Below are 11,021 nucleotides of genomic sequence, written 5' to 3' on the forward strand. Positions count from 1 at the left end.
TCACTTTGTAGACCAGGCTGGCCTTGAACTCAGAAATCCGCCTGCCTCTGCCTCCCAAGTGCTGGGATTAAAGGCATGCGCCACCACGCCCGGCTGTAAATTATGTTCTTTTAGTAAAAGGTTATAAGCCTGTTTATCTTTTAACATGAAACCTGTGAACAATGTAAACTTGGTTTCCTTTCCTTAACAAGGTACACAGCAGCTTCATTTAACTAAAGAAGGAACTAATGGACTAAGAAGGTGGCTACATAGGCTTGGGGGAAGATGATTGCTGTTGTCTAAGTGACCAAACTATAGTTATCTTAGTATCAATGTGGTCAGAGACTTCAGAAGGACAAATTATAATCTGAATGGACTATGTATCAACTAAAAAGACCAAGGCTGGTCCATAGTTTATTATGTAGACAGTCATTCTAGGCTCCTGTGGTTTCCATGGTGATGGGGGCAGAGGTATCAGCATAGCATCAGAGACATTCCTGTGGAGGAGGAACGTGGGAGGGATTGACTTTACCTTGTCTAGGTAAAGTGGGACAGTTAACACCCTAGCATCCTGCTTGTCCACAGTTCAGGCTAGGCCCTGAAGCAGTCTCGCCCAGTGGTTAATTGCTGGAATCCAGCTCCAGAGGGGTTCTGGAACCTGAGGACAGATGTGTGGTGTTGGGGAAAGTGAAAAAAGTGACCACCTGTTTAAGCAAGTGACCACCTGTTCAAGCAAGTGACCCTGAGCCATCTTTATTTATACAATCCCAATCCTGCTTGTCTGAGCAGTGATACTGTTGGTTACTTTATTTTAAAGAGATCATACCATCAGCATTATAAAAAAATCCCATCATTGTAAAGGCCCCCAACAGTTTCTCTTTCTCCTCCCACTGGATCAGTCACACACCCCTAATTTATTTTGCACTACAAAGCACAATTTCAGCAAGCCAAAAATAAATGCCTAGCCAGGCATGACCTGTGAATGTGAGCACATACCCAGCTGGTAGCAAATGCCATTACACAGTTATGCAAGGTGAGAGACAGTTTAAACACTCCTGATTATAAGTCCAGTCATACCACCCCTCTGTCAAAATACTTTTTAAATTGAAGACAAAGATGTGCTCATTGTACTAAGTAACCTTTCCTCATATGTACCTATCAATTTCTGATTCCATCTTTCCAGGAATCATATTTTAATTCTCTATTGATCAGACAGCGTTTCCATGTCTTTTAAGTCTCCGTTGACCAGACAGCCTACCCATTTTAAGTCTCTGTTGTTCAGACATATCTTCCTCAGAATAGTTATGCAAGCAGGACATACTCCTCTTCTCAAGCCTGGGGTTGCCACAGACTTACTCAGTGTGACTGTAGCAGTTTCTCTAGTGACACAGGATTAATGGTCACAAGTAGATAGAGACAGAGAGGAGAGGAGGGTTTTGCCCCTAGAATGAGTATTTAGAAAAACAGAATCATCCATAGGGCTTTCAGCCTGCATAATCTTGGCTTTGCCCATGACCCACAAAGTGAAACTAAATATTGCTATGAGTATAAACAGCATAGCAAAAGCAAGGAGACCTTGTAGCGTATATGACCTAGGTAATAAGCAGTGGGTCACCAAAATTCACCACAGGTCCTTGCCAAGTGGGAAGCATTTTCCATGGGCCTTGCCACAGAAATGGCCCATCAGTGAAGCAATCATATGTGTACCCTGCAGATGTGATGCATGGCCATCACCAGTTAATGTTACCACAATCCAGGTGGAGTCCTTTGTTGCTGTGTCAGTTGTCTTCTTGGAGACCTTGAGGGTCATTGCTAGGACCTGAGAGTCTCTGTCATGATAATTTTAAACTTCTTAAATGCCATACTCAGCAGATCTGACAGGTTTAATGGCCAGTATCTACTGAGCATATTAAACATTTTTCCATTCTTTTTTGAAGTTAGGGATTTTGAAACAATTTTGCTAATGTATACTCAATAGCGCTCATCTGTTTGAGTGTCTCTCTGTATTGTCTGTTAGTAGTCATTTCTCTTGCAATGCTGTATGGAATTCAGTGGACCCAGAAATGAAAGATGTGATCCTCCTTTTCTGTTTCCTTCTAAAAACACTTGGAGACTTCATTTGAATGTCTGTAATATGGAATAAATGTGTGGAGCACCCAGAGTTATATAAATATATTCTCAATGTAATGTACATTTACAATACAGTCAGTCTCACTATTTTTATTATGTATATGTATGGACTATTTTAGGTTGCAGTGACCTATGAGGATGTGCATGTGAAATTCACTCATGAAGAGTGGGCTTTGCTGGATCCTTCCCAGAAGAGTCTCTACAAAGATGTGATGCTGGAAACGTGCAGGAACCTCACTGCTATAGGTAAGAATGTGAGTTTCCCTTCACTTTCTAAACAAGGAGACAATGTGTCTTGGTTATTGGTGATTTCTCTTGTGACAGAGGAAGAATGTGGTGACTAATGAGACATGATTCTCAGGTTTACCAAAGATACTAACTTGAAATTGCATACAATCCAATAATATATCATAAATTTTCTGGTACTATATTTTAGGTTACAAATTGGAAGACAACAACTTTGAAGAACACTGTCACAGTTCTAGAGGACGTGGAAGGTAAATTTCATGTGCAAGCCGATACAGATGCATCACTGAAGAAGTTTTCATGTGCCCTGAAGTTGTAAAGAGAAGCAGTAGTGGGAATAAGCACAGCTTTATGTATATTGATGAGGATTAAATTCTCACAAGATTGTGCCCTTCAATTTTAGGTAGCTAACCTGTGTCTGCAAGGCAAACGTCTAACAAACATAGAAACCATGCCTTAACACATGATAATAGTTTAGTCATAGGCCTGTGAGAACTGTGTTGTAGAACTGTCAATCCGTTTAGTTTCATCCCATTCAATTTTAATAAAAAGCATGTACATTGATTGGGGACCCGAGAATGTCCAAGAACTTTTATAAACAAATAGTTCATAGAAAAGCTAGTGTTGCTCATATGCTTCTAATGACATTACAAAGTTTAGTGAGAAGAACAGTTTATGGGAGGCAAGAAGGCTGATGTCATGGAGAAACCTTAATCCTCATAGCACATGTCTGTGGGGAACAAGAACTCAAACTATGTGAATACCGTTTGAAAACCTTTTGTTTGTTATTTCTCCTTTAATAGGTATAACATCTATAATTGCAGATACAAGCCTTACGAACATAGGGGACATGACAAGAACCAATGTACCTTTGCACATAAGAGTTTTCTTCAAACATATGAAAGGATCCATACTGAAGAGAAACCCTATGAATGTAATCAATGCAGTAAAACCTTTGCAAATTTCCGTAGTTTTAAAAAACATGAAAAAAATCATACTATGGAAAAACCCTATGAATGTAATCACTGTGGTAAAGCTTTTGCAAGTCCTAGTGCTCTTCAAATACATGAAAGAACTCACACAGGAGAGAAACCCTATGGGTGCGATGAGTGTGGTAAAGCATTTGCAAGTAAAGGTAATCTTCAGACACACAAAAGAATTCACACAGGAGAGAAACCCTATGGGTGCAATGAATGTGGGAAAACATTTGCATGTTTCAGTTATCTTCAGATACATAGAAACATTCACACTGGAAAGAAACCTTATGGATGTAACCACTGTGGTAAAACCTTTACACGGCGTAGTACCCTTCAAATGCATGAAAGAAATCACACTGGAGAGAAACCTTATGAATGTAATCATTGTGGTAAAGCCTTTGTTTGTAGCAGTGATCTTCACAGGCATGAAATAATTCATACTGGAAAGAAACCCTATATGTGTAATCAGTGTGGTAAAACCTTTGCCCGTTGTAGAAATCTTCGAAGTCATGAAGAATATCATACTCTTGATAAACCACATAAATGTACTCTATGTGGTAAAGCCTTTGCAAATCACAGCAATCTTTATATACACGAAAGATATCATGCTGGAGAGAAATTGCACAAATGTACTCAATGTGGTAAAGCCTTTACACGGCCCAGTAGTCTTAAAATTCATGAAAGAAGTCATAGTGGAGAGAAACCTTATGAGTGTAATCAGTGCAGTAAGACCTTTGTATATTGCAGTAGTCTTCAAAGGCATAAAAGAACTCACAGTGGAGAGAGACCTTATGAATGTAATCAGTGTGGTAAAGCTTTTGCAAGTCGCAGTTTTCTTCAAATACATGAAAGAATTCATACTGGAGAGAAACCTTATGTGTGCAATCAATGTGGTAAAGCCTATGCAAGTGGTAGTAGTCTTCGAAATCATGAAAAACGTCATACTATTGAGAAACCTTATAAATGTAATCAGTGTGCTAAAGCCTTTGCATGTCTCAGACGTCTTCAAATACATGAAAGAAATCATACTGGAAAGAAACTTTATGAGTGTAGTCAATGTGGAAAACTCTTTACAAGTCAAAATAGTCTTCAAATACACAGGAGAACTCATACTGGAGAGAAGCCATATAAATGTAGTCAATGTGGTAAAGCCTTTGCATGTTGCAGTAATCTGTATAGACATGAAAGAAATCATACTGGAGAGAAACTATGAATAATCATTGTGGTAAAGCCTTTGCATAATCACAAAAGATGTCATTCTGAAGAGAACCCCTATGGCTATAATTGATTCAGTAATGCTTTGGCACATTAGTGTAAACTTCAGATACATTAAAGATCTTATATTGGAGAGAAACCTGGTAAAATTTATTAAAGATGAAATTAAAGGAAACAAAATGAAAATATTCAGAACATAAACGATTTACCAATGAATACATTGTAATATTTCCAGAAATGTCTATGTTCATCAAAAGAATGATGGTTCCTGTTTAGATCCTATTAGGAGCTTACTCTTAGCAGAAAGCGGCTATCATCTCTGCAGCCATCTCAGGCTTACTTACAGGTTGGTACTTTTCCACCCTGACAAGAGTCTTGTTTTCCTAGCATGATGTTTTTGCAAGCAGCCCACCACAGCTGAATAGACTCTGATAATATCCTGTTTTCCTCAGACACATCCTAGACTTGTGGTTAAGTGACTCCAGCTGCACTCCCCAGCTTGTGCTTACATACCCATAGTTGCCTTTCAATAGACTTGAGCAGACAGACAGTCTTGCCTCCATTCTTCATGTCTCTTGCCCCTCCATCCCCACTCTCCCTTGCAGACCCTATTGACTGACCTGTGAGCTGGGTCAAGATTCTACATTATCCTTTCACTCTCTGATTATAAGATAGGTCATTTTAAAAACATCTCAGCTGGATATAGAGGTGCATGCCTGTAATCCTGCACTTGGAGACACAGGTGGATTTCTGAATTCAAGGCTAGCTTGGACCACATTGTGAGGTTTAGGATGCATAGCTATGTAGAGAGATCCTGTGTCATAAAATCAAACAAACCCTCAAGACAACAACAATAAAGCCCCAACCAAACAACCATCTCTCCCTTTATGGATTCTTTTCCTAAAATAATTTGAATGTAGTGAGAAGTGTGTAATTTTAGGTTCTTAAAAAAACAGAAATGTTAAGTGAATATGTTTTTGTTTTAAATCCAGGTGTGGGAATATGGGGCTGCTTCAGATTGTTCATAGAAGCTGTGTATGATTTGCCTCTTGCTCTATCGGAGGTATGATTTTTGCCAGCAGCAGATAATTTATGGAATTGTGTGATGTTTGGAATTCTGGTGACTTTTCAGAGTGTATGTAAAAGCTAGGGCTTTAAGAGGCAGTGTGAGTGGCTGGTTGGTGTTTTTCTTAGTGTTGGTTGCAGTTTGTCACAGTTTTTAAGTAGTCCTGCAGAAAGAAATGAGAAGTAGAAATTATATATCCTGATGGCAAAGATCAGTCTTACTCGAAGGAACCTGATACCCCTAATCAGCAGGAAGTAGTCTAATAAAAATAGCTTCCTTTCCCCTTTATCCTTTTTTTCTCCCCTGTTTAGTGTTGGGGGGTATAAAGGAAGAAAGATGGGGGGAGAAGGGTGGAAGAAATAATCCCTAAAGTAGCAAAAACCGGCTATAATTGGTGCTGCTTATAAGTGGGACCAAGCAGAATGGGAAATTTGATTTCAAATACTGTAGAGGAAATAGTAGTGGACGAAGGAATGGATCTTTGTTTCAAGATAACAGCAAAACATTTTGGCAGCTATCACTGGGAAATTCCATGGTCTGTTCCCACAGGAAATTTTCTGTTTCTTTTCTTCTTTCCTACCTTTATTCTGTCTCAAAGAAGATTTGGAGAATGACTGAGCAGTTGCAAAAATTGTGGGTAGATATGAGGGACCCGAATAACAAAAAATGGCAGAAGTGGGAAGACAAAGTGTTCTCTCTGCTCTCTTTTCTGAAAGGGCTGTAGAATGGCAGGGACGCTGGGAAAATTGTGGACGGAAGTTGAAGCATTTGGAAGCAAGAAACACTGGAAGAGGGAGAAAAACAAAAGCTAAAGCTGGGTGACTGCAAAAAAGGCAGGAGTTTCTCATAGGAGGAAAGAGGGTGAGAAACTGCAAGAGGGTGGTCAGGCCAGCGAAAAGCAGAAAAGGCAGAACAGTCTGATGAAATAGCCCCTCTTGAGAGAAAGGGTTAATCTTGAGCCAGCTGAGCCACCAGAGGTGGGTGAGTAGGTTACCGAATCACCATCATCTTTCCCAGTATGCCTGCTAGTATATGCTTTCTAATGGGGTGGAACAAGGTTATGATGAGATAGGATGCTGACCTCTAGAAATGATAGTGTTTTAAAGGGGCTACAATTTCATATGGGATGTTCTCACCTTATATGAAAGCAATTGTAAAAACTGGCCTACTCAAAAAAGAATTATTTCCCAAGACTGGAAGGAATTGGTGACAGTTGCACTAGAGGCCAGTCCACAATTGCAATGGTTAATGTGGTGGAGGGAAGAAGCTGTAAATACTGAACAGTGAAATAGAGCGAGGGGAAGGAGCATAGTCAAGGACCAGTTGCTGACTCTGATATACAGGAACAGATTCAGTTTGATGATGCAACTACAGAACAATGTTGATTAGCAATGTTAAGAGCTTGGGGCAAATTTGAGGACCCCAGAAAAGGTTCACTTTGTTTGCAAAGACTTTATAAGCTCTGGTGAAGCCTTCACTGATTTTTTTTTTCTTTTGCAGAGAATGTCAGCTGTGAACAAAGCTGTATCAGACCCTGATGTAAAATAAGTGTTTATAGAAACCTGGCATATGGAAATATAAATACTGAATATTAAAAGTACTTAGTAGACCATTAAAGGCAGGGGCAGTACCCATGTACAAGTGGATAAAGGATACAACGGATATTGTTCCAATGTGTACCAGGCTAATAGCATAGGTGAAAGAATAACTGAGGTCTTTGGTATCAAAAGGCCTGGTGATTGGGTTGTGGAATATACTGTCATTTTCAAAGAAAGTGTAACCAAGGTACTAAAGAGCTCAGCTCTCAAGATGACTGGTGCATTAATTGCAAGGAATAAGGGGTTTCGTGCAGGAAAAGTGAAGAAGGCATCCTGAAGGGTAGTGGCTTCTGGGGTTGTGCAGGCAATGTGGCAAGGGTTGCCCTTGGACCATTGAAGTGTTGGCTCAGCAGATATCCAAGGCAAATTTTTAGTCAGGAGATTGCTTGGGGGCTTGACTTGAAGCCCCACAACAAAAAGTATGAGCTAATTGACTTGTCAGCCAGGAAATAGCAAGCAGGCAGAAAAATCTTAACTAAGTATTGCAAATGTAATGTATGCTTCTGCAGGCAGTGCTGCTCTAGACCTGGCCATAGATAGACACCCTACTCCTGAAACCTCAGTGTTATACAATATCTACTGGAGTGTATGGTCCTTTGCATGCCTTGATAGTAGGGGTGATTTAGGAAAGGACTGGATTAACTTTCCAAAGATTCATTGTGCATCTGGGAATTACAGATGAAGATTTCAAAGGAGAAATTCAAATTATGGCCTATGTAAAAAAAAAAATGCAATTTAATGCATGCAATAGGATTGCTCAACTGCTGCTGTTTTCCTACATCAAATGCAAACACACTCCCATAGAGAAAAGAGTTTGGAAATACTGGAAAATGTGTGTTCTGGCAAGCAGTTGTTAATGTTCAGAGGCAAGAGGTAGAAGGCTTGGTGGGTACAGGGACTGATTTAACTCATTTCACAAAAATTTTGTAGTTCAGAATGGCCACTTCAAAAGGTTTATACATAGTTTCTAGGAATTAGAATGTTATCTCAGATAAATGAGTGGATTTCCTAAATGACTGGAAAATCAGCTAGTAAAGTTAAGGCCTTATGTGGCTGACATAGTCATAGCTTCATAGGGACTAGATTTACTACAACAGTGGTGAAATCAGATTAATATTCCCTCAATACTAGGGACCAACCATGATGAAACTAGGGATGAACTGGTAGATGCCTCTTGGGAAGATACTGATAGATGTTTTGAAAAAGAACTTCAGGCTGTGCCAGTTGTCCAAACACAGGACATCACAGTGATTAATTTTCCAGTTTTATATGGGAGGGACACTGTTGTAGTACCAACAGCCCTACCCTTAGATGGTTCACTAACAACCTTTTTGCCTATGCTGTTCTGCTTAGGTTGTAGGATTATTTACAGAAATAGAAATTGCTTGAATTTCATCGTCACTTTTTGATATGCTACTGTTACAAGTGGAACTACAAAATCTGGTTAAAGCTTGCCCAAATCCTTTGTTTATTACCCATCTCAGATAGTCTGACCTTGGTTTTACTGCAGAAGGGAATAAGCAAGCTGATGCATCAGGAACAGCAACACCTATCCACTAGTGCTTATAGACTACATGTGTCACATCCTACTTGGACAGATGTGACAGTTGTGCAGGGGTATCCTATTTGTTCCCTACTGCCATAGTCAAACAGCAGTGGCTAATCGCAGAGGTAAAAACACTAATGTGTTACGGCAGATGGATGTCATTCTCTTTGCTCTTGTGCCACAGACGCCATCCCTGTACATTTTCATTGATACTTTAAAAAAAATATTTCTGGGTAGTTTCTCAGTCCTCAGAATGCTTCAGCAGTGTGCTCTCCTCTTATACAAACCTTGGCTGTTATGGGTTGCCAACTTCTATTAGAACTGACAACGAACCAGCCTATAGTAGTAAAAAGTTTTAAGAAGCTCTTTAAAGAATGGAATATTAATCACATTACAGACATTATCTTCACAGCCAGTGTTAACACTTTTGAAAGGCTGGACTAGGCTGGCCTCAGACTCACAGAGATCCACCTGCCTTTGCCTCCCAAGTGCTGGCATTAAAGGTATGCATCACCACAGCTGGGTGATGCCAAACTCTTCATTTTTGAATCCTAGGTCATCACCCTGGAACCTCCCCTTTGGGGACCATAATTGTGTTTCTGGTCTTAAACCAGAAACTTTTTTTTTTTTTTTGGTTTTTCGAGACAGGGTTTCTCTGTATAGCTCTGGCTGTCCTGGAACTTACTTTGTAGTCCAGGCTGGCCTCGAACTCAGAAATCCGCCTGCCTCTGCCTCCCAAGTGCTGGGATTAAAGGCGAGTGCCACCACATTCGGCTATAGACCAGAAACTTTTAATGCCCTGCCTCCACCTCCCAAAAGGTGGCATGAAAGGCCATTGCCACCACAGAAGACTGGGAAAGTGTTAGTATTTGGCCAACACTGTACAGCTGAGAGAGATGGGAGCAATCCTTAGTGAGCCTTAAAGATATTGCTAATGCCTGACGAATATCAATCAGGTGGCTTAAATATGACCTGTATCGGCTGGGCCTCTTTTCAGCTGTGAGCAGAGGGACCATACAATGCACAGAGTAACGATCTGTATACTAGACACCCTATGCCTACACGAGGTAGTGCCTACTGTGTGTAGAAATACTGCAGGGACAACTTTGCAGTACGGCTGCAAGTTCTACAGTCTCTCTGTAGGTCTGTCCAGCAGGACAGTTCTGTACTTGGGGTGGAGCCTCCTGGGGCTGTGACCCACAAGGCTGGGTCTAGGCAAGCCTAAGGGAGCTAAGGGAGCCGCTCCTGTCACTCAAGGCCTCACTAGCCACTCAGGGCTTGGATACGGATGCCCGTTAGAATGGAGGCGGGCACTTCCGGTCCGCCACGCTGCGGGCTCCGCTGTGTTTCTGAGGGAGGCTTTGGTGGTTCCGTGCTGAGACCTGCTGCTAGGAGCTGTGAGGAGAGCGGCGAGCTAGGGATCCGCGCCATGGTGAGCGGGGCCGCCGTCCTCACGCGGGGAGGATCCGCGGGAGCCCGTGTGGGGTTGTCCCGGGGCGCGGGAATCGGCTGTGGGACGCGGCGCCCGTGTGATTCCGTTCTTTCACTTGAGGTTACTGAGGGTCCTGGCCTCTCGCAGGCGGAAACCGGACCCCTCCATGGCACAGTTCCCCTGGCTGCGCCTGCGCACAGCCTGGGAAGTTGCTTGGAAACGGTTTACGTCATTCTGCAGGCGCGCGCATGCGCGGCTTTTATTGTCAGGGACGACAAGAAGTCTGCTGACTGGTAGAGCTCCTGTTTCCCTGGCGTCTTCTCAAAGTTCTTATTAGGCACTTGACATTCACGTGTAGGGTACGTCTACAGTGAATTCTGCGCAGTGTAAAGTGTGTCACTAACACATTCGCCTGTAGATGCCACGGTGGTCCAGTCACGTGTGTTAGTAAGGCCAGACTCACTGTGTTTCCCTGCCTGAGTTGTCAAAATCGACCGAATATTAATTGCGATTTTTGTTCTAATTGTTTTTTTTTCTTCTGGTGATCTTTTTATTTTTTCCTCAAACAGCACAGTCTTTATCGCAGGTGTAGGGTAATTTAGAAGTCAGACGGTGTCACTGTGCTGTTTATTCAGTCTTGTGTGCTCATATTTTCATTCATGATGACCTTTTGTCATCGGCTTTCTGTCGCTCATTGCAGAAGTCGTTAGGCTCTTTATTTGTTGAACCTATAGCTCAGATTCTGTACTAAAATAATATTGAGACTTCTTGTTTACAATCCTGGAATTTCTCCTCTTTGATTGAATTCATTGGTTCTTTTTTTTTTTTTTTT

General features: G+C 41.4%; 1 protein-coding gene across 2 annotated transcripts in view; it reads left to right on the plus strand.

Moving 5' to 3' along the window:
- Nucleotides 1–11,021, plus strand: part of LOC110326142 (zinc finger protein 431-like) — a 31,729-nt gene that overhangs the window by 5,799 nt on the left and 14,909 nt on the right. Inside the window, exons 2-6 of one of the 2 annotated variants that reach the window (XM_029542083.1) lie at nucleotides 2,229–2,355; nucleotides 2,546–2,606; nucleotides 4,783–4,893; nucleotides 5,540–5,610; nucleotides 7,114–7,282. In XM_029542083.1, the coding sequence (XP_029397943.1) occupies nucleotides 2,229–2,355; nucleotides 2,546–2,606; nucleotides 4,783–4,893; nucleotides 5,540–5,588 (348 nt within the window). In that variant the 3' untranslated portion in view covers nucleotides 5,589–5,610; nucleotides 7,114–7,282. Of the gene's footprint in view, nucleotides 1–2,228; nucleotides 2,356–2,545; nucleotides 2,607–4,782; nucleotides 4,894–5,539; nucleotides 5,611–7,113; nucleotides 10,190–11,021 lie in introns of those variants that run through there. The other variant, XM_029542082.1, reaches the window with a different exon arrangement.

Source organism: Mus pahari, chromosome 9 (genome assembly GCF_900095145.1).
Source record: "Mus pahari chromosome 9, PAHARI_EIJ_v1.1, whole genome shotgun sequence".
NCBI classification, from domain to species: Eukaryota; Metazoa; Chordata; class Mammalia; order Rodentia; family Muridae; genus Mus; species Mus pahari.